Source organism: Pantherophis guttatus, chromosome 2 (genome assembly GCF_059756535.1).
Source record: "Pantherophis guttatus breed Tessera chromosome 2, ASM5975653v1, whole genome shotgun sequence".
NCBI classification, from domain to species: domain Eukaryota; kingdom Metazoa; phylum Chordata; class Lepidosauria; order Squamata; family Colubridae; genus Pantherophis; species Pantherophis guttatus.
In genome coordinates this window covers 78,531,425-78,556,695 of record NC_142064.1, presented here as the reverse complement: position 1 = coordinate 78,556,695, position 25,271 = coordinate 78,531,425, and the positions used below count along the sequence as shown (strand labels likewise).

The following is a 25,271-nucleotide window of genomic DNA, read 5'->3' as shown; positions in this document are numbered from 1 at the left end:
ATTTGATAAGGACCGTTGGTTAGGGTTAGGATTTCCTCGGAAATCTGGAGTTGTGTCAGAACAATCAGTCCTAGAGAAGATCAACCCTGACTGCTCTTTAGAAGGCCAGATCCTTAAGATGAAACTCAAATACTTTGTCACCTAATGATAAGGAAGGACTCACTGGAGAAGAGCCTAATGCTGGGAATGATTGAGGCAAAAGAAGAACAGGATGACAGAGAATGCGGTGGCTGGATGGAGTCACCAAAGCAGTCGGCGTGAGCTTAAATGGACTCCAGAGGATGGTAGAGGACAGGAAGGCCTGGAGGAATGCTGTCCATGAGGTCGCGATGGGTCAGACATGACTTTGCAACTAACAACAACAACCAGGGAGCTAAATTTGCAGATCTAATGGGCTAGCCAAAAGGCATGCAAGTGTTAACAGGAGATCAGACACTGCAGCTATTGTCTGATAAACCTTCAGAGGGCACTCAGTGTGGCTTATTTACTGGGCTTATTATTCCCTCTGGATATTACTCAGAGCAAATTATTTAAAATTATTTAAAACTTAATTTTCTTCTGCCAATAGCATGCTTCGCCATGTTTCAGATCTTGGGTTTCATTTTACTTCATTTTTTGTTCCTCCTTTGAATTTGTTACCTGATAGTTTACCTCTCTTGATCTCAACCTACCTGTTGAAGAAGTAAAATTGATCCTCTTTTGAAAAGCTGTTTTATTTCAACGAGCTGTGATACAATCTGAGCTTGCTTATCTCTGTTTGGTGGCAGATTTATATCCTTCTAAATTAGTTCTTGGCAGCCAGTCATCCCTGTACAGAAATGTGAGTTTTCTAAAAATCCCATTTTTCCCACCTCTTTTTTGGAAATCCTGTCTGCTTTTTTCCATTGCTACAAAATTTCAATGAGTTTCTTACACTTGATTTTGTAAGAAACATTTTTAGAATATTCTATTCCAAATGTCAAAATAACTTTTCCAGATTTAGATAGTTGGCTTGGACAATATCAGTCAACTCTAATTATGTCTTCTATATAAAGTACAGTAATCCAGATATGAAAATATTAATTGCATCTAATGTTTTAAAAAGTGATATTTGCACAGAGGCAAAATACTTACAGAGATGATAAAGAACATGTAAACGATCAAATCAAAGGTTAGCATTCATTCTTTTTCTAACAACAGGCAATCAACTTCAGAATCTAATTTTGTGATAATAATCTCAAAGTCTATTATCTTGGAAAGTAGAGATTTTGTTTAAACTATGATTTAGCTAATAGTAAGTGATGTACAAACTGAAATAGAAAATAATTCTTCCCTCTGCAACCTTTCAATTAAGGTTTTAATAATGATGGGCCTGAAGAAAGCTGTCTCTGAGACTAAATACTGCAATGCATTTTTACCTTGTCCTACAAGCTGACAGATCTGAAATTCCAAATTATACTTTAAGTAATTTATATCACATTCTCTTTTGTTTTCCCAAATCCTTTGTAAAGAAACAGAAAATCTTTTATATTTGTGAATTTCAATGTCCTATCCCTGAGACTGATGGAGGGGCATCCCAATAACAGACCCTATTCAAAATGCCACTGCTTAGATATATCTACTCTGCAACAATAGCCCACTTCTTGTTGCATTGTTTATTCTATCAGGGCTGGCAATCTACACTGCTTGCTAGGTCCAAAAGTGTACAGTCCAAATCCAGAATTGTGCAGTGTTTACTACAAGATATTTCCACATAAACATTTGAAGGAGTTGTAGCACAACTGGTGGCTGTGGAGGTTCTTGGCAAAGTATGCATAGGAACAACAACAAAATCAATCTAGTAAAATTAGAGAATGTCTCAGCAAATATGAATATATGTCATTCAAAATATCTAATTTTAGTTTAGATTACACGCATATTAACATTTTCTAGTTTTAGAGACATCTCAGCACAACCTTATTCTCTAGCTTTGCGAAAACTATTTTATTGCTATGATTATTTATTCTACTAGTACAACCATGACTACTGTGTTCTGTAAATGATGGGGGGGCAGAACCGATTTGGTGATGTCATATCGTCACCGCTACTGGCTCGGCAGAACCGGGTGGGACCGGGAGGAACCCACCACTGCTCAGGGTGCAACTGGCAACAGCTGTTTGGGGGATAGATGTGTTAACAACTTCCTTCCAAAGACTTGTAACAAAGTAGTATAGCCCATCTTGCTGTGCCCCCACTAGAAATATATCAGCCACATCCCAGAGTTGATGGAGACAATTGGAGGTCAACATGGCAGTCATTCTTTCTTCTGTTGGAATAAGCTCATAACAAAAATCCTCAACCATAAGATTAAATCCTTCTACTTGTTTGTGTATGCATATGTGTATCTTTTAAACCATCCATATATGAATTTATGACAGTCTCAGTGTGTATGTGTGTGAAAGAGAGAGGGGGGAGGGAAAAATCAGAGAGAGAGAGAGAGAGAATTAGAGAAATAGAGAGAAGATGAAAGATAGTTCTTGGAGATAGTTCATACTCTTTAGGTATCTTGATTATTTACTTCATTATCCTGATTTCCTTTCTTCTCCCCAAGAAAATGTTTTATTGTCAAAGGACAAGTGAAAGGGCTAAGTATACTAAAACAATAGGAAAAACTAATATTGACTCATACTGATCCAATGTTCTAAGTCTGCTCTTTTTAGGCTTGGAGTCACTTTAGATACTTCTGATGTTAAAGCTCTCTCTACCAATCCAGTAACAAATTTCCTTCCTGTTTGCTATATCTGGTCAATGAAAAACACATCTTCATCAACTAGGTTTGTGCTTCATCAACTAGGACTGCTTAAGGCCCAAACCCTTTGTTCTTAGAAGTGCTACATTGAGGAACATCCATGAAGAACCACGTACAAACAACAACTGCAGTAATTAGTTGACTCATTTGATCTTTAATTTGATTAAAAATTTTCCCCAAGACTGTATGTTCGTTTTTCACATCTACAAATTTTTTTAAAAGAAATATAACGAAGTCCTACCGTATCTTCAGTTTTGTGATTATTATTCAGCAAATCTGGAAGGAAATCTTCATTAAGACTCTCTCTCCTTATTAAGGTAAATTCCCGTAGGAAAACAGCCCCCTGACTCTGGTCACCACCAACCTGGAAGAGAATAATAAAAAGTAACTCAGAAAACTATGCATGCTTGCTTCATTTATTCATTCAATCAGTTCTTTCTTATTATAGTAAAAAAAAAAAAAACTCTTGGCAGTCACAATCTTACAAAATTATATTAAAAGATTATGATTTATAGTATCATAAAAAGTGTAATATATTTAAGAATGTTATGAAAAAAGATATTACACTAGGTATACAAATGAAATCAGCTGATGGCATAATAATTAAAAAGGATATATAAATGGCAAACCAAAAGAGTGATTTGAACAAGTTTCTTATATTGTATTAAAAAAGAGTTCTGTTAAAATTCTGAAGGATTTTATGATAAGGGAAGAGCCTGGTGGCGCAGCAGACGAAAGCACTATTAACAGTGCTGTTATTAACATCAGCTGCCTGCAATTAGTGCAAGTTCAAATCTCACCAGGCTCAAGGTTGACTCAGCCTTCTATCCTTTCTAAGGTAGGTAAAATGAGGACCCAGATTGTGGGGGCAATAAGCTGACTTTGTATAAAATATACAAAAGTATGAAGGCTATTGCTTAACGCATTGTAAGCCGCCCTGAGTCTCCAGAGACAGGCGGCATATAAATCAAATCAAAAAAAAAGAAAGAAAGAAAGAAAGAAAAAGAAAATAATCTCTAGACATTATTTGAAGGAATTAAAGATTAATCTTGTTAAAAGTAAAAGGAAGGAATATAAAATGTGTTTATTAGATCAAGGTTTGAATAAATATATTATTTTCTCTGGTAACCTTTAATGGATTTTTGCTGACCAGGACAAGGTTATAACAATCTATTTATAAATAAAAAATGAGATACAGGATGAGGAAATTGGTTATTGTATTTTAAGAGAAGGTGATAAGATGTTAACATTGTTTTTATTTGTGATGAAGAAGGAAGTAACTTCCATGTATGTATGTATGTATGTATGTATGTATGTATGTATGTATGTATATTTCTTTGCTATATTTTTAGCAAAGTTTTCTATTTATATTTATTTGGTTCTATTTTTTATTTTTATTCTTTTATTTTTATAGTTCATAGTTTTATCTGTTTTATCTATTCAACTAGAATGTTTAATATAATTATGAAAAGAAAAAACAAAATTATGAGAGAAATTAGATTAATATGACATTTGTAAGTAATTATAAATGTTCTATGTCAGTTGTACATTCAATCTTTAAATTAGCACTTAGCACTAGCACTTAGATTTACATACCACTTCATAGTCCTTTACAACCTCTCTAATTTACAGAGTAGCATAATAACAATCTGATCCTCATTCAACATTGAGCCAATTAGCATCAAACTGCTAGCAGTCGGCAGAGTTAGCCGGCAATACTGCATTCTAACCACTGCACTAACATGGCTCTATTTTTTTGTGGTTTTTCTGATTAATCTTCTCAAGTATATCTCATTAAGAATTACTGAGTTGAAATATTTATACTTAGAGGCCCACTGAAATACGTTGATTTCAAAAGTATCAAAAAGTGTTAGTACAGATCATTGCAACTGGGATTGGAAATCTAATTGTAAATTGTAATTGTAAATTGGGATATCTTCATATCCGGACTCATTTTTTTACATTTTCATGGTGGTCATTAAGTGAATCACATGGTTGTTAAGCAAATGGCACAGTTGTTAAGCAAACTGGCAAAAAACATAATGCATACATTCTGCAGCCATGTGACTACAGAACAACCAGTTCTGTTGCCAACCGCTCAAAATGTAGGTGGCGGGAGACAGGGACATTTTGCGACAGCAGGAAGTACTTTATGACCTATAAATCACCTGTTCTGAGGCTGTTATAACTCCAAACAATTGTAAAGTGGCTGACTGTAAATTAAGGATTACCTGAATGCTATCCATTTTAAAATAAATTAGATCGGTATTCTTCAAAACTTGGATGTATAAATCACACACACACAAAAGCTTGTTCTTGCACTTATCATTTAAACTAGTCCTAAGAAGGGATTTGAACACAGAAAGATCCCAATCTTCCATCCTGTATCAGCCGCTGACCCCAACAGTCCATCTCCTTTAACAATGGACTTCCTCATCAGCTCTTTTCCCCTCCTGAAACAATAGAACTTACCCCAGGTATACTGACAGGACCTGCCTAGCTTCCTAAAATGACCAGCCAATCGGATTCCTAAAATTTCCCACTTTCTAGCTCCCAACTTCTATAAAAATCTTGTTCAGAGTCCCTCTTTCTTGGACAGAGGCAGCCAATGACCATTGCAATAAAATTTATCCTACTTCTTCTCCTCAGTATTGTGCTTGGTATTGTGAATCCATGACATTATATACTATAAGACTATAGTATGGAAATGTTTAATCTGTCTAAATATACAGTTTCTCTCCACCCCCCTCTCCCTCCCTCCCTCCCATATCTTCTTCAATTATAAAACAAGAACCACTTTCACTGACAGTTATTCAGTGTTTTAGTATAAAGACCTTTTCATATGAAAAATGAGCAGTGATGTATTGGATAGATGCTACATTTTTAGCAAGAAGCTTGGAGAGAAATCAACTAAGGACAAAAGGAGAAGGGTGGAGAAAGGAATAATAATAAAAGGGTGGATGGAAAATCCAAATTCTCCCAGCATAGTACAAACTTTTTTTTTTTTACTTTGTAATAAGTTGGAAAGAGTTTATCCCCATGAAAGGGTTGAAGTAGTATAGGGTGGGGAGCTTTTTCAGTGCATTAAATAGTTTTGCTGTAAAATTAAACGTTAAAATCATAGCATTGATATAAGATAAACATGATTTAATAGTGTGATTTATTTAAAATTCCAGATTCAGAGATTTAGAACTATATGCTTAATAATTAGGTATACACCCAGTTAAATTGCTTATGGTTCAAAATGTTATAGCAAAATTATAATACCGTATTAACTGTATTAACCAGGTGAGAAATAGAAACTATCTCAAAATAAATAGAGAAGTACACACAGAAAAAAACTCCCAGCTGGAAACAATATTGGTTCTTGTTTATGCTACAAGAAAAGAGTAATTTCAGTGGAAATTCTGTCTAAAAAGAGACGTAAAAACAGGTTTGTAAGGTCAGTTTTATTTCTATAACATGTATTTTCCTCTGAATAGAACCAGGGGTGAAATCCAGCAGGTTCTGACAGGTTCTAGAGAACCGGTAGCGGAAATTTTGAGGAGTTCAGAGAACCAGCAAATACCACCTGTGGCTGGCCCCAGAGTGGGGTGGGAATGGAGATTTTGCAATATCCTTTCCCCAGGAGTGAGGAAGGAATGGAGATTTTGCAGTATCCTTCCCCTGGAGTGGGGTGGGAATGGAGATTTTGCAGTATCCTTCCACTGCCATGCCCACCAAGCCACACCACCACCCACAGAACCAGTAGTAAAAAAAAATTGGATTTCACCACTGAATAGAACTGATAGCAATTTAAGAAGTTATAGTGCAGGATTTAACCAAGAGTCAAATAGAATTTAAACCGGAATCGTTTCTCCTGGGGATATTTAGGGCGAAATATAATAGAAAGATGAAATATCTGATGTTACATATATTAACGGTGGCAAGGATTGCTTTTGCGCAGTATTGGAAGAAAGATTGTATACTGCCAGAGGGATTAGTAATTCAAAAAATATTTGATTGTGCGAAAATGGATAAACTCAGAGGGAAAGGATGACTCGGAATATTATGCGGTATGGGAGAAATGGTATGAATAGATACATCAGAGGTCTTCAAACTTGGTGGCTTTAAGACTTGTGGACTTTAACTCTCAGAATTCTCCAGCCAGCATAGCTCAGAATTCTGGGAGTTGAAGTCCACAAGTCTTAAAGCTGCCAAGTTTGAGGAGCCTTGAAGTAGATAATAGAAATAAGGAATGGAAATGTACATAAAGGAATAGAACGTTTAGAAATATAATGTATACAATGTATTGAATATTGATTCTAGTTGTATGAATAATGTCACAGATCTGTTAAATATGTAACAAAGATATGTAAAGAGAAAAAGTGCAATAAAAAATAAATTTAAAAAAACCTTCTAAAAATTCAAATGCACTGCAAAAAAAATTAAAATTAAGAAGTTATTTGTATAATTCCAATACAGCATCTGATAGGGAAAATATCAAATAAATTATTAGCAGTAGAGAAGGTCACTTTTTGTCATACAATGCAATCCAAATTGTATTACTACTTTCCAATAAGCCTGGTTCTTAGCAGAAAGTTAGCTTCATTATGTTTGTCAATTATTCTTGAAAATAATACTTTCTCTAGGTGACTCAGATTCCACAATAATAGGATAGTTTTTGTGTACATGCATCCATACCCATTACATTATATCTTTCAGGTAAGTAGGATGGAAAGCATAGAAAATAAATAATAAGCCAAGTAACATAAGAAATGAGATGGGAAAAAGAACAGGATGTATAGCTAACCTTGTTTGTACTAATACCATTCATTTTACTTCTTCAGATCTTTTGGGCCTTATAAACCATCCTATTCCAAAGTTTAAAGTTTGATTATAGTGGCAAAAATACTTCTATGAGACTTTCTGATAAATTTTTAGCCACTTTGGTAGTTAAGTGGTCTTGTAAATTACTCAAAATACTCATTAAAAATATTCCCTCTATACAGAAATCAACATCATTTCAAAACAATGATGACAACAATCAAAAACCTAATTTCAGGCCAAAATTAATTGGACAGTTTTCACCCAGTATTAATAGCTTATTTATGCTCTTCTGAATTGTTATAGAAGAATATTATTTTCGATAACAATTCAGAAGAGCATAAATCTTCAGATTGGCATGTTTCCACTTATTGTTTCCTGGAATTCAGGAATGCATCTGCTTAATCCAATTCTACCTTAGTCATCTTTTCTTATGACAGCTACCCAGGGGTGGGTTCTACTTACTACCAGTTTGCAATGGGAGTGCACGCATGCTTCTGCACATGCACAGAAGCTTCTGCGAATTCTCAGTTTGTCAATTATGACATCCGGGTGGGTGGGCGGAGCCTCCCGCCACTTCTACTACCGGTTCTATAGAACCGGACAGAACCGGGAACAATCCACCACTGCAGCTACCTATTATTTCAATCCCAGCCTAATTTAGCAATGTGATTTTACACTTGGTTTCCTGGTTCCCCTTTTCACTATAGCCAGTTTAGTCTAGTGGTTAAGGCATCATGAGAATTCCAGTCCTGATTTAGGAATGAAAATCAACTGGGTGACTTTGAGCCAATAGCTCTCTTCTCAGCCAAATCCACCTACAGGATTTGTAATGAGGGGAAAATAGGAGGAAGGACTATTAGGAATGTTTGCTTCATGGCATTATTTATAAAAAATAATAAAGACATGGTTTTTATTTATTAAATAAATAAACAAAATATGTCATACAAATCTGACTCTGTAGTTTACAGCTATAGGTGTAAGGTGGAGCAATTGTTAGAGTGTGGTACAGGTTACTTCAGCTGACTGCTGATTGCTAGTTGCAGTTCGGCAGTTCAAATCTCACCAGCTCAAGGTTGACTCAACCTTCCATCCTTCCGAGGTGGGTAAAATGAGGACCCAGATTGTTGGGGGCAATATGCTGACTCTGTAAACTGCTTTGAGAGGGCTGTAAAAGCACTATGAAGAGGTATATAAGTCTAAGTATATTACTATTGCTATAGAATGGGAGAAAAAGTGACTTGCTTCAAGTATAATTGTTCAAGAACACCATTATCCTATAGATTCTCTCATACAAAGCCTGGGCTAAAAATGAACCATTCATCCTCATCAGTTAAACCAGTGAAATGACCCAAAGTCTTATGTTTAATGCTGTCCTGAAATATCCTTATTACATGGAGCCATCTTATTAGAATGCTCTTACCTTCCAATTGGCACAAAATCAGGAAAGAGATTTTTAAGAAATGATGTTTTCATCCTATTAATTTATACTTATAACATACTGATTTATACAGCTTTGATATTTTTCCTGAGCATTTAGTCCAGTGGTTCCCAACCATTTTCTGGCCATGCCCCACCTAAGCATCTCTAAAATCCTGATGCCCCACCTGTGACATATAATTATTACTTACTCAAAAAGTGAACTCTCCTCACACGGAGGAAACCTAAAAGGCCATTAACTTGGTTTAAACAAGGTTCAAATTGCCTCCATTAAAAATTAAATTGCCCCCTGTGGGGTGTGGGCCCCACATTGGGAACCACTAATTTAGTCAATTAGGGCTCAATCCAATGTTGGTTTTCCCATTGAGAGTATTAGCTTTTACATTTCAGTTTTAAGCAAATACACTGAATGTATTCCCAGGATAACCCATCAGTCAAAACTCTTCGTAATGCATCTTTTGGTACACTCTTGTGTGTTATTGTTTACAAGCCATTCCTCTAACTGATTCATCCCAATTCTACATACATACATACAAAATTACGTGAAATTAGTACCACTTTATAAATCCTTAGTAAGACCATACCTGGAATACTGTATCCAGTTTTGGTCACATAACAAAAAAAGATGTTGAGTTTGGAAAAAGTGCAAAGAAGAACAACTAAGATGATTAAAGACCTGGAGACAAAAATATACTGTATGAACGAATGGTTGCAGGAACTGGGCATAGCCAGTGTAGAGAAAAGAAGGACTAGGGGTGACATGATAGCAGTATTCCAGTATTTGAGGGGCTGCTACAAAGAAGAGGGGGTCAAGTTATTTTCCAACACACCAGAAGGAAAGACAAGAAAAATGGATGAAAACTAATCAAAGAGAGAAGCAACCTGGAATTAAGGAGAAACTTCCTAACAGTGAAGACAATTAATCAATGGAACAGCTTGCCTTCAGAAGTTGTAAGTGCTTCATCACTGTTAAGAAAACTAGACAGTCACCTGTCTGAAATGGTATAAAGTCTCCTGCTTGAGCAGAGGGTTGAACCAGAGACAGCCAAGCTGGCTCAGGAATTCTGGGAGTTGAAGTCCACAGGTTCTAAAAGAGCCACATTTGCCCACCCCTGAACTAGAAGATCTCCAAGATTCCTTCAAGCTCTATTCTGATTAAATACATACAAATTTCTTCAGCAGTAGCAGAGTACTCTAGCAACTTTTCTTTCTTGTTTAATTTTATTAAAACCATTATAATTACAATTTCTTTAGTAAAAATTCTCAGTAGTCTGTTGGATTATAAATAAAATACAATAGCAATATAGCTATGTAACTATATTACTATAATATAAATATTATACAGTTAAAGTAAAATCCTGACCTGTAATAGAAAAACTTCTGTGAAATTAAGAAAAAACAAAATTAAAATCTACATACTAAAATATATAAAAAAAGAGGCAAAATTCTAAGAAAAAATTAAGTAACACAATAATCAACTAAACAAAAGAATACAACTAAATTGTCATGTAGATAGATATTGTAGATCTGCAGCCAGATTCTACAGTTGATTCTACAGTTGTTGAAATTAATTTTTATTCTCATTAAAATGAGAATACACTCAGTATCCCATAATTATAAAGTGAAAACAGAATTTTAGAAATGTCTAGACCATGGGCTGGTTGAAGGTGCTGGCATTGGGTTGCTGATAGAGGAGTAAGTTTTGTTTATTGTTTTAAGTGGTCTGTTTAGTATGTTGTCTTTTTATTTTGTTTGATGCCTGGAGTTCTTTGAAAAACCTGGTTCACTTGAGCAATTTCCAATCCTATTCCTGATCTCTTTAGGAAACAGTACCAAACGACATTGACCAAAATAGGCATGGCAACGTTTGTAATCAAATGTTTGTAATTAAAAGAGAAGCATCTGTGCATATGATAAATTGGTTCAAGATTTGTACTGTCCCAGAAGGAAAGGAATTAAAAATACTTAAGTGTGAAATGACATTAATGAGTGCTACTTCCTTACTATAATGTTCCAATTTCTTCCGATTGACTGAGTAAAACTACCCTATTAACTGGATCACAAGCCTCTTTCACAACAAAGTTACTTGGACAAGGAATGACTTCCTGTGAGTGCTCCAGATGTGTCCGCATTGGTTCCTGTTGCCAAGAACACTTGCTGATTAATACTGCTTTGTTGCTTCAAGCAAGGGTGGGTTTATTTTCATAAAAGAGGAGCTGGAAGGGACAGAATAACATAATGGGATGTGGAAAAGAAGCAAGTGAGAAGGAAGGTCATAGGAGAATGACATACTGTAAGTAAAACAGAGACAAAAGTTATTTGCTAGATCTAATAGATGTTCTGTGCAATTAAATCGGGCAGCAATATTAAAATAAAAAGAAGCATTTCTTATTCACCAGAAATAAATTAAAACAAAGAGATTTAAAAGAATCATGCTTAAATTATACACGTTCTTTCTCACTCAGTTATCTGTCATTTCATTTTTCCAGCAAGTTTCCTTTCTCATACTTTGCATTAGCAAAACTGTTCATATTTCTGTGACACTTTGCAAGTTAATTCTTTCACTCAAACCTCTTCCTCTTTCCTTGAATCTGCTTTCCATTCATTCCATTGTAAGACTAATTTATCTTCTAATTTTTTTTTTTCATGCAGAACTCATACTTTTTCTTCCTATGGCCATTTTACTTCTATTGTCTTTCACATCTTTACTTCCGTTGTCCATTTTCCCCCAAGTTCCATTTTTGGGACTGGCAAAAATAAAAATGGCCAGTTCCACATTCAGAATCACAACCTCTCACCACCCTTCATGACTTCACTGCATCTTTCATCAGAGACAATCAATTCAATTATGTTTTTGGATTTATTCCTCTTCCAGGTATACAGATGAATACATTTAAACTTAAATCATGCTTTTAAAACAAACAGTCCTATTCTAAGCAGATGCTCATCAAGCTTTCACCATTCTATTTCATCCTTGGGTTTCCAAATGGCACCATTACTATTCACTCACTCATTCAAACCACTATACAATTTCTCTCAAAGCTCACTCCTGCTTTTTCCATTAACACAGTTCACTGGAATTAAGATGGTGTCAGTTCATACTTTCTGCCATATGTTTTAACTTTTTCATTTACAAATAAAAGTAAAAATTTCACTTTCCTGCATGGATTCCTAACTCCATTCTATAAGATCATTTTCATTCACATCAGTTACATTTTCCTCTTTACCTTAGCTTCATAGACACTGTCCTTACCTTCTCTATTAATTCACAATATTTACTATTTATCCCTTATTCATTCCAAGTTGCAAATCTCTAAGGTTATTAGAAGATAGGCTAGCAGCTATTGATCACTGACTCCCATTATGTTTTTTACTTCAAGAAAGTAGATGCTAAATTACGAGATTTAGCTGCACCTATGATACATAGATCATTCCCTGCTAACACTAAGGAAAATACCTGTCTATTTGGCCAATATCTCCACACAAAACCCAGATTTAGCCTAAGCATGTTCACATTATTTTATAAAAACCTGGTTCTAGGCTACTACCTTGCAAGATCACATAATGTTACTTACATTATGGGCCCTACATGAAGGAGATACGTATAATATATTAACAAATACTCATGTATTCAGACATGGTCAACATAACAACTGCAGGTCAGGGTTTTACTCACACAATTCTTGTGTTGTATATTTCTCACAACAAAATAGTCTACGCTAGCCTTTACTGACTAAAATTTCTGTTTAAGAGAAAAGTTGGATAATTAAAAAAGGATTCAATAATGACTGCATCTACTATAATTTTATCCACCACTATCCACAGGCCATCATTCCCATGAAGATCAATGAAGAACTGACAACTAGGTTTTTGACAAGATGGCAGTGTGTGTGTGACTGTGTGTGTGTAATATACTCTATTAAAAAAGGAAAATGAGAGAAACAATATCACTAGTGAGAATGCCTCCAGTTATCTTAACGCAGCATCTTTCTCATGGCTTAAAAAAGTGAAAGTAGAAGGCCAACATCAATCGTGCATTTGAATATAGCTAACACAGCATTATTTGTGACAAGGTATTCAAAGACGTTCAAACTAATTAATTGAAAAACTGCTTGTTCAGCATAAAGAAAGGCAAATCTTGCTTAAGATGCAGCAGCATAGGTAATAGTCTTGTCTTGTTAAACTTGAATGTTAATTTTGGGCTTCTTCTTTGCTTTCAACAAAAGGTTTCTTGAATAAACTTGACAAGTCAAAGATACAAATAATCTGGTTAAAGAACTTGTTAAAGAACAAAATATAATAACTGGTTAAACAGCAACTAAATGAATAGCAGAAATATTTTAAGTTGTATTTCATCCTTGACAATTTATTTATTTATTTATCCTTAGAATAATATGTATATTTCTTAAAAAATTATAAAGTGGGCAAAAATGTGGAGAAAATGTTGTAATAGCTGTAATTTTTTTTTAGCTTAAAACAATGACCAAGAATGTAACGCAAGTGGATAAAATATGTATATTTGTAAACAAAATAAATGAGGTTATTTTCTCATGTTAACTGAATGTTAACTCAATGTTAACTGACCAATTTCTCGACTCATCCAATGATGTTATAGGGAGATATTTCTTCATAATTTGAATTTGTTATCAGCAGAAAATGATAATCCAAGTATCATAGAAGTTAATGAGGGTTAAGTATGAAAGCTTCTTTATGGTTATATATTTTGTCCAATATTAGGCTTTTCAATACCAGTTGCTGGGAAACATGACTGAGTGTGTGTTTCTGCATTTATGTGTGATTAGAAATCTGGATCGCCATCATGAGAACAAAATGACTGATTCAGAAAAGGTCTTATGTTCTCAAGGCAAACAATACCAGGGTGGTACATTTTCTCTTTTTGATAATCTTGGATTATCTGAAAAAATCTTGACAAAATATTTTGGCCAAGAAGAACGGCAATGATTAAAAAGCTGCTGCAAATAATAGACAAGGGAGACATATTTTAAGTCTTATGTTGCAATGTTGATAATTTCCTGTCTAATGAGTAATGTCAAATTAGTTTTCATCTCCATGAAAATTAATGTGCTTTCCCCCATATATTTATTAAATATAATTAATTGAATTAATTTCGTGTGTTTGCAGTTAGAAAGGTATACTTTAGGTTAAAAAAGACCTGAGTTCTATAGCCATTATATATTATTATTCCAAATACTTCTATTTTCAAATAAAATATTTTCAAATAGAGTGAATGTGATAATTTGCACACTAATCTCATTGGAGTTTATTCAGAAATACATCCCACTGTGTAGTATTTACTTCCAGAGAAAAAGTCAGAGGATCACAGGTTTAGTCTAGTTTGCAACTCCAATTATCAATGATTGAAATCCAGATGAACAGCATATAATACAATCATATGTAATATAAAACTAAAATTAACAGCATGTCAAGAGGCTTTATGATATCTCATCATGGCAACCCCTTGTATCATGGAAAAATAGGTCTTAAGCACAGTAATACAGGAAATAATATAAATTAAGTGATATAACACATTTATCATGTTTCTTTTGCTCCTTGGTTTTTCAGAATGTCTATTATGTTAGCTAAAGAGATGTTAGACAACAGCTTGACACTTAGAATTACTACATTCAGTTGGCGGTGGTCTGACTGTCAAAGTTTCTTGTTCCGCTTGTCCCAATACACAAAGATTTTTCCAGCATGTGCTCTGGACTTTTTTTTTTTTTAAGGGAATTTTAATACCAGGCAGTTTGAAGGCTCTGTTAACACAAGCCCCATAGATTTCTAATCCAAACATTACATTACAAAAAGCAATGCTTTATTCTACTAAAAAGTTCTCACCAGACATTTTTAGATGCCCTTGAAATATGTTTAGTCTTTCTTGCCCCTACCAACCTTTCTTTCTTCTAAAACTGAATTCACAACTCCCCTTTAGAGCAGGAGCCTGATTCCTTTTCTGTGACCTGTGAGGGAAATGGTGCTTTGTGCTAATTACGTCCAGTCCTTAAACAGCCACAATAGATAAGTCTGGCTGATGTATTCATTGAAATAAATTATTTAAGCTTCATTTCAGCCTCTCTTTGCTCAAGGAAAGCAAGTGACATAAAGTGATTTGCGCTCAAGAATTACAACATGAAATGCCCCTTCATACAAAGACACCAGAAGCTTAACAACTGAGGCAGACATTAGCAATGATGGGGATGTTATTTGTAAAGCATGCACACGCCTACACTTGACCTACAGTGTTCTAACAACAGAGAAAGCCAATATGGTCCAAGCAAATGGAGTGGCAGAAAAAGAGGAGGAAAAAAGCAGAAAGTACAAAACAATGTGTTTCTGCTGCCAAGCAACCTTGGCTGAAAAATATACGGGCAGCAGACTGTGGGAACGCAAGATTAACTCATATAGGAGCAAATAAATCAGAGCTTTATATCTGTTTTAAAACACTATTGATTGTGTCTCACTGATGGCCAACAAAGACAAGAAATGGAAGAAGATTCTTTGTAAGCTTGTGCAAACTATGTTCCTAAATATCTACCTATTTCAACATTCAACAATACGGCATCAGATTTCACGTGAAAGCAAAACTGAATCCCGATTTGGAAACCACCTGAGGCAAACTTTGTGAATTATCATAATTTTTCAGAAAGATAGAAAATTTTCAATAACAAAAAACATTGCACAATTTGCACAGTTTCATTTTTCATTATCTGTTATTAAACCTATTAATTTTAATTTGCTTTATGAAGGCAGTATAAATTAGAAAGCCTTTTTTTCATTTGAATTAATAAAATGTTTCTATAAGGGGACGCAATGGCTCAGCAGTTAAAGATGCTGGGCATGACAGTCCAGGTTTGAGACCTAAGCGCCACGCACAATGCGGTGAGCTCGCGTTACTTGCCTCAGCTCCTGCCCACCTAGCAGTTCAAAAGCATGCAAATACGAGTAGATAAATAGGTACCACTTCGGTGGGAAAGTAAGAGCATTCTGTGTACATTGGCATATAGTCATCCTGGCCACATGACGTCAAAAATGTTTTCGGATAACACTGACTCCCTTGGCTAAGAAACGGAGGTGAGCACCAGCCCCTAGAGTCAGACATGACTGGACAGAAGAAACCCTTACTTTTGCTGTCTATTCCATTTTCTTCTCATTTATGTGACTGTTTTTACACGGCTGTTATTGTGTGCAATAACTGACCACTATAACCCATTTAAACGTTTGGCAAAATTTTATCCAGCAATAAATGCCTACATGCCAATCAAAGATACTTAAGGCGAAGCTATTTATCTCATGGTATAAATTTCTCAGAGCTGATTTTTGTTTCTCCAGCAACAGTCAATCAGTACTATATTCATGCAAGTTATAGCTTACTCAGTAGAGCTATCTCTTAAGAATGGGAGCGGGCTTTGCACACTACAGAGGGCTGACAATGTATTTAAAAACACCTGTCACAGCTGAATCAACCAAGAGGTCAAAGTGTTTTTGCAATTCTAGGAGAAATAATAAAATAAACAAATAAATTTTCAAATAAGTTAAAATGATGTCATTAATTATGAAAAAGACACCATGAACATTAACTTTCAAAGGCGCAATCAGACTGTATGGCCTTTGTTTTCCCAGAAAGCAAGATATTCCACAAGACCAGGAAAATTGCAGAAAATGTCTCCTTCCTCACTCCCATCCTCTCTTCTTGAGGAGCCAAAGTGCAGAATATCCGTTCATATTGGATTGCACAGGATGGGCAGATTCTACTTGGAGCAGGCAGTTCAGAAGACAGCCTGAATGTGGGTCAATGGACTCAGAAACAAATAGGTAGCCAATGCACATCCAGCATACTAATGTAATTTTCTTAAAGTGACTGTCACCCATTAGTAATGAAAAAATCATGCTGCTGCATTCTGTATTAGCTGAAGTTTCTCTCTACTTTAAAAAATGGTTCCTACTGACTCACAGTGCTATTATAGTTTTAAAATGTATTTTAATGGTTTGGGTAATTTCAGTGGACTTTTGATTATCTATTTAGGAAATCTTTATTACACTGTAATAAGCTTTGAATAATTGTAGTACCTTATTTGTTTGAGGAGTGGCAATTATACCCTAAAACACAATAAATTTTTTATAAGATCTTAAATGAATGTATAGAACCACCAGTAATTATATCCATAATTGGCACTTCCCTCCTAGTTCCATATTAAAAAGAAATATGGATAATTAAAAAAATAATTAAATCTATATTTGTGTGAGAAAAATCTTGATACCTATTTTGTGGGGCTTTTTCCCATGCTTGATTTTATGTTTCTTTTTTTTTTTCCTCCAAAGATTTATTTGAAAGGATGAGATTTGTAATGTTTCCTGCCAATGGTAAAACTGGTTTTAATAACTGTTGCATCTTTATTCAAAATTTTATGTAGTATGTGCATAGGGGGGTGGGGTTTTTTTTTTAGTAATGTTGGAAGTTTTCCTTTTTATCTCTCCAATTTTGCTGGGCTATAATCATTGGCATATGTGTAATTAATTTAGAAAGTTAAATCACAGTCTTGCTATTGAAATTCCTTATGAGATCCTTATGTAGAGTTTGTGTGCAATACAGACAGACAGTTTACATATTTAAAAAAACTGTGGAGAGGATCTTGTATTTTAGCAAGCAAGGTAGGAAACAAATATTCATCTAGTGTTAACATCAAATATTAAAGCTATATTGTTAAAATACTGTGGAATACCTTTAGCGGTTTTTTAAAGTTCAAAACTAGGTTTTTTTTTCCTGCAACAGACGTATAAGGTAATGCACTGAAATAATAATTTTACATCCTAATTATTCCAATGGAATTATATGGTTATATAGAAGTTTGAATAATAAATAAATAAATAAATAAATAAATAAATAAATAAATAACTGAATTGCTTCCATAATATTTTTCTATAGTTTCTGTACATTAAATTGTTCTAATATTTTCATACCTATAATTATGTAACATTGTTATAATTTATTGTTATGGGCTATGTAATTCTAAATCACTTTCTTGAAAACCTTGTACTAGTTTTATAATATATTTTTATAATGACTAAGTATTAAATATTATACTACCAATGCATAGCTTCAGGCACTTAATTTTATGTTAATACAAATTGTTATATTTCAATTGTTAAATAATAATTTGAACCTAAGCCTGTGGAATTATATTGTCTGATTTTCCTTCCTCTTCAACACGTAACTAACTCAAAGGCTAAACTGACAAATTTCATTAAGCCAATTTTTAGGAATTAGTACATAAGCAACGATCCAGAAATGCATGACCATCTTTTCACAACAGTTCAAATTCAGTAGACCAAATTTCTTCAAAAATTAAATTATTCAGAATTGGGGGATACAATATACTAACAACATTAATGTCATTAATCTTGAAACTTCTTTCAAGGACCTGGTTTACCATGATAATCATACAGTAAAGAATTTCCAGTGGATATGACCACAGCATGTGCCTGAAAGTTTCTTCCACTTTACTACTCTACAGCATAGAAACAATGATAGCCAACATTGTTTAAGGAGTTCACTAAATGTTGTTGAAGTGAGTTTTTAGATATGGAATGTATCTAACAGCACTTAAAAGCAGGAGGCATTTATTTGTGAATGTAGGATACGGGAATTCTGTTCCATATTTCTTGTATATTTCAACATTTCTTTTTGAAATTTTTTTAAAAAATATGAATTGCCAGCTTGGTCTCAATAATGGCGTTTTCCAATGTACTCAGTGGAATTAATATTCAGATATGCCAACCTCCGCTCTTTGACGTAAAATATATTACTTTTCTAATATGTGAAATATTTTAAAAATAATTACACTAAACTACACTACACTACACTACACTACACTATACTACACTACACTGAGTGGCCTAGTGATGAAGATGCGTGTCTCCCACTTGGAAAGTTGAGAGTTCAATCCTAAAGTAGCAACAGATGTTTCTCTCCTAGGATGCAAAGAAAAAATATCTGCTGTGAACTCCGTGTGGCGTTAGGAAGGGCATCCGGTCAGTAATCACTCCGTTCCATCCAGTTGCCCTGACTCTACCATGAATTAAGGAATTAAGTTTATATTATGAGCAAAACACTTTAAGTAAGTCAGTCCTAATTTAACAACCTTTTCCCCCTATGGTCATTAAGCAAATCATTAAGTGAAGCACATAGTTATTAAGCAAACCTGGCTTTCCCCATTGACCTTACTTATCAGAAGCTGTCTGGGAAGGTCAAATATGTGGTAATAGACCAAACACATACATATTCAGATTGACAGCTTTGTATAATAAAGCTAGTACCGTATCTTCTTATGCTAGTAACAGAAATGCTATAAAGGCAGATATCCTCTAACAGCTTTATAAAGTTTGGGTCCTCTTGAACTGAGTGTGACTCCTCATTAGCTTTCTTGGCAGTATTACAGAAATAGTTTGTCATTTTTGCCTTCCAGGAATTCTTTTTATGACCTCACATTCTAACTGGGACTTCCTGGTGATTTTCACCCAAAAATTAACAAAACCCAGCTCTCTACACTTTTTTTTCCCCTTCAAAATCCAATATCGACTAAAAGCTGCCACATGAATAAACCTAATGGTGTGCATTCTAATAAATATATCTTATCTAACAACTGAATAGTTTGACAGGTTTGATTGTAGGATATATTATCAACATCATAAACAATTGTTTATCCTGAGATGCACATAACTTGAACAAATCACAATTAGTATTTGTTTTTCTACTTCAGAAAAGTTAAGTTTTAAAAGTGTTAACAGGTAAGTACAAAAGAACTGTCTTTGGATAATACATCATAAACAGCATTTATATTAATTAGACCAATCATTTAGATATGAGTGTTCTCAATTAGTAAAAAGCAACAAGGAAGAGAAAATGTTTTGAATGAGTAAATGTGCAGGGTGACATTCTGTTTTTTCAGCTGGGATTTTTTATTTGCAAATATAGCTTCCCCTATGAAGTTGATCCAAGAATTTTTACCATCTAAATAAAAACTATGTTAATTATCTTGCAGTTACACTAACAATACAATTCCAGGCCTGTATTCAATAGTACTGACTCTAGATAAGTATGCTTTGGTGGCAGCTTTCTGGAGAACAAGCATCTTCATTGGATTTAACTCTCAGAATTACATAGAATTATATAGAAGCTGGGGATTTAATTTTAGGCAACAACAACCACAGCCTGAATAAAACAAGACTGAACATTCATCCAATATATCCTGAATGACGACTGCATTTATTCAGAGAAGATAATAGGCATGTAGACATTTCATTACAATTTTTTAAAAAAGAAACATTGATTTATCATGATGCCACTAGGTGTCCTTTGATAGAATAATTTGCTAACTTCTCTAAACCCTGAATGAAATGAAAACCTGAATTTATATTTAGTATTTTAACAGCTACAAAAGTGACAAAATTCCATTACAAAAATATACACTGATCATTCAATCACCACGCATAGAACCACTCATAGAAATTCCCTTTACTGAGTTTGAAGGTCCTGAAAAAATAGCAGGAAGTGAAACTTTCAGTGAGCGCCATAGTGAGCTACACATTCTGCCAAAATGGAACAGCATTTAGGGCAGAGATTGGAGACCGGATGCAGGAGTTAGCTGGTGAAATTCTCTGGATAAAGTAGAGCTTGTGAGACATGAACTTGGGACAACCTAGTCCTAAAAACATGGTCCATATAACAATGGTGGGTTGCCCCTGGTTTGGACCGGTACTATAGAACTGGTAGTAAAACCGGCGGGAGGCTCCACCCACTGATCCTGACGTCATGAGAAGCGATCTGCTCATGCGCGATGCAGTTGCAAACCGGTAGTAAAGGTAAGTAGAACCCACCGCTGCTATATGAGCTAAGGTGCTAAAGCAGCAGTCCCCAACCTTTCAGCTCAGCGGACTGGCAGAAGTGGCAGAGGTGGGAGAAGAGGGATGGTTTCTCACATGTGTGTGCACCACTTTCACAAATGCAGCTTTGTGTACACGCGTGTGTATGCCATATTCGCCCACCATTTCTGTAGCCGGGTTCCGAACAGGCTGCAGCCCGGCACTGGGTCATAGTCTGGGTGTCGGGACCCTTGTTCTAAAGTATAGTATTTGGCATTTTATAAATATGGATTTTAAAAAATCACTTGGCATAATGAAATGTTTGGGAAAGATGGAAGCAATGTTTCTCTGGCTTTTAAAATACTTCAATGGGAATTGCATTATGATATAGTATAGGTTCTATCAAAGAGTACACAGAGAAAAAAATACAAAGAGGGATCCTGTTCAATGGATCTCCAATGATCTTCCTTAGAACTACAACGTAATCTCAAATTTTTGAGAAGGAGGTAGAGAAGAAAGAAGAGATACAATTGAAAAGAGGTAGCAATAGATATTTAACAAAAGATAGATTCTTCATCTGCATAAAAGAAGTTAGAGAATTTTGCCTTCACATTAACAGATTGTTTTAAGTGTCTATTGGTAGTCCTCGATTTACAACCACAATTGGGGCCAGAATTTCCATTGCTAAACAAAGTGATGAAGTGAGTTGTGCCCAATTATGACCTTTTTGGTCATGGTTGTTAAGCAAATTACTGCCAGAAAGTGAATTGAGCAATTGTTAAATATATCCAGCTTCCCCTGTTGACTTTGCATATTGGAAGTCAGTTGGGAAGGTCACAAATGACAATCACATGACTCCAAGATGCTGCAATTGTTGTAAATACATGCCTGTTGCCAAGTGACCAAATTTTCATCACATGACCGTAGGGATGCTACAACAATCATAAGTGTGAGTACCAGTTGTAAGACACTTTTTTCAGTGCTGTTATAACTTCAATCAGTTGCTAAATGAATGATTGTAAGTTGAGGACTACAGTACTTTATGTTCATAAGTTAACAAATTTATTGGAAATATTATCTACCACAAACATATTTGATTATGATACTACAAAGTCATTATACATTCTAACTGATCTCACTCAATATTTTCAGTAGAAGTTAAGCAACCATCGAACATTTCAATACTGTAAGGTAAAAATTAGCAGTGTTCAGTTTTATTTTATATATAATGATCTCTCTTTATTTCTATTTCTATAATTCCATTCATAAAGCTATGATTTAAAATCTGTATTGATCTTTATAAAATTTTCTAATCTGAAAGGCAATCCATGTCAAAAGTGAGAATAGTCAGGCGAGGCCCAAGTAAGACAAAAGACAAGAAATGGAAGCATTTGTTCACCACATTGAATATTATTCTTGAAAGTAGTGAAATGTGAAACAAGGATGATAAACAGACACATGTGACCTCTATTTAATGAGAACCAAAAGAATATCACAACTGAAGAATACTTTCACACTTTTCCACCAAATAAACTGTTCCAGTTACACAGAGCAGAACAAAACAAGACATATAAGAAACCAGAAAAGTGACAAGTACTACCATCTTGCCTTCAAACTAGTAGTAACTGACTCTCTTTCATGTTCAAAATAAGTGAGAATATACATTTATTTTAACTTTGTGAGCAAAAAAATATCACCCGTATTTGGTGTCATCCAAGAAAAACCAAAAGAATCATTTTGACTAATGTAATAACATTTCATCTAATGACTAAAAATAAAATAAAATAAAAAATAATAAGATTAATGACTAATGAAATAGTATAGGGCCGTGATGGCTAACCTATGGCACGTGTGCCACAGGTGTCACGTGGAGCCATATCAGTGGGCACGCGAGCTGAGCTCCAGCATGCGCATACTGATTTTTGGGCCTTCTGGGCCCACTGGAAGTAGGGAAACAGATTGTTTCCTGCCTCCGGAGGGCCTGGGGGGGGAAGGCCTGTTTTTCACTCTCCCCAGGCTCCAGAGCCTCTTTAGGGGCCCGGGGAGGGTGAAAACGGCCTCCTCCCCTGAGGCCCTCCGGAGGCTGGAAACTGCCCGCTTGCCAACTTCTGGTGGGGCCATTTTTTGCTCTCCCCAAGCTCCAAACAGGCTGTTTCCAGCCTCCGGAGGGCCTCCGGGGGGGTGGGGAAGGCCGTTTTCACCCTCCCCAGGCTCCTAGAGAGGCTCTGGAGCCTGGGGAGAGCAAAAAACGGGCCTACCAGGCCCACCGTGCTATCGTGTGCCAAAGGCGGGCGGAGCGCAGGGGGGTCACACGCGCATGCACAAGGGACAGGACACATAGAATTATGGGTGTGGGCACGCATGCACACGACCCCCCCATGCTCCCCCCACTTTTGGCACACGATGGCAAAAAGGTTAGCAATCACTGGTGTAGGGTCTCCTGCTTGAGCAGTAGGTTGGGCTAGAAGATCTCCAAGATCCCTTCTAGCTCTATTCTATTCTAATTCTAATAATAGAAAGAACATGGTGAAAGATATTTATGCAAACAAGAATTAATCTGGCAATATAACTTAAAAATAGGAGGGAGAGAGAGAGAGAGAGAGAGAATTTGAAAGCTAAAACGTGGAGATCTCGTTGCTCTCTGAGCTTGATTGTTTGCCTGCAGATGTTTAATTATACAATTAGGTAACAGTGCATTATCATCATCAATATAATTTAATCTAAATTTTAAATGTGTTTGTATTCATTTAAAAAAGTAATTTTAATATATTAAAAAAAGGGGGGGGGGAATCTCAGAAATTACTTTAGGTGAAACAAAAGTTTTTCAATCCTGTTTTTAAAGCTTTGTTTATGGAGACACCAGACACATTGAAGACATTTTAAAGGATTGCTTCAACTCAGGGCATTAAATCATCAAATATAATTCATTATAGTGAGCCTTAATGATGCTTTCTGGGCTTGTTTGAGTGCAGATGTTTAATTACATTTGATTTTAATTATAGAAAAAATAAGTACCGGTAAACTCTTTCTGTAGTTAAACTTGACTCCTAATGACTAAATAAACACATCCATGTTCCTTTATTGGCTACAATATGTAAGCAGTTTCTGATCCTAGCCCCAAGACTTCTGGTGAGAACATGGTGAGTTAGACATCCTTGATGTTACACTCACATGTCACAAAGGAAATATCCATAAAAAGGCGAGTTAGAGAAGGATGTGCATTGGTTAAAAATTTTTTAATTACTACATAAACTCTTTAATTCTTCACTTAAGTATTTTACTTTTCATCCCCCTAAATTATCTGAAAGACATATCAATTTATTATTATATGCCACTGAGGTAATAATTCTGTCATTAATTTCCACTGACCTTAAAATAGATTTGAAATCAATCATACATTGTTGCACTAAGGAAGAATTAATAATAGATTATATCAAGACTAAGATTTTTTTAATCTAAATGCCCAAACAGAAAAACTGGAAATTAGGTGGGCAGTCTATTGAACAGCTTAAGCCAGGGGTCCCCAACCCTCAGGCTATGGCCCACTACTGGGCCTTGAGCATTTTAGAACCTGGCTGTGGAAGTGGCAGGCATTTTTTTGCTACATTATGTGTAAGCTGCACACTCACAATCACTAAAATAAAATTTCTGTCTTGATGAGAAGGGAGAAAGGAAAAGGAAAAGAAATCAAGTTTTATGACATTATTCAAAGAGATTAAAGTCCAAGATTGTTAAAACTAAAGGGAAGGAATATAAATTTGGTTTATTTGATCAATGTTAAAGTGGATGTTTTTATTTCTGGTAATCCTTAATGGACTTTTTCTGACCAGGACAAGTTTTAAGGATTTGTTTATAGAAAAGAGATATGGGATGAACAAATGGTTTATTGTATTTTAAGAGACAAATTGTTAACCTTGTTTATACTTGTTCTGACAAAGGGAAAAATTACTTCTTTGCTATTTTTATTCCTATATTGTTCTTTTTCTACACTCTTTTTTATTCTTTTTTTTTTTTTTTTTTGTAATTTATATTTGTTGTTGTTAGTTGCGAAGTCGTGTCTGACCCATCGCGACCCCATGGACGATATTCCTCCAGGCCTTCCTGTCCTCTACCATCCTCTCAAGTCCATTTAAACTCATGCCTACTGCTTCAGTGACTCCACCCAGCCACCGCATTCTTTATCGTCTTTTTCTTCTTTTGCCCTCAATCATTCCCAGCATTAGGCTCTTCTCCAGTGAGTCCTTCCTTCTCATTAGGTGGCCAAAGTATTTGAGTTTCATCTTAAGGATCTGACCTTCTAAAGGACAGTCAGGGTTGATCTCCTCTAGGACTGACCAGTTTGATCACCTTGCAATCCAAGGAACTCGCAGGAATCTTCTCC

General features: G+C 35.2%; 1 protein-coding gene across 3 annotated transcripts in view; it reads right to left on the bottom strand.

The window, feature by feature from the left end:
- The window catches only part of ADAMTSL1 (ADAMTS like 1), a 489,535-nt gene that overhangs the window by 386,041 nt on the left and 78,223 nt on the right, over nt 1-25,271 (bottom strand). For all 3 annotated transcript variants that reach the window (XM_087886305.1, XM_034410498.3, XM_087886306.1), the window contains exon 2: nt 3,009-3,131. In XM_087886305.1, coding sequence (XP_087742431.1) covers nt 3,009-3,131 — 123 coding nt within the window. The remainder of the gene's footprint in view (nt 1-3,008; nt 3,132-25,271) is intronic.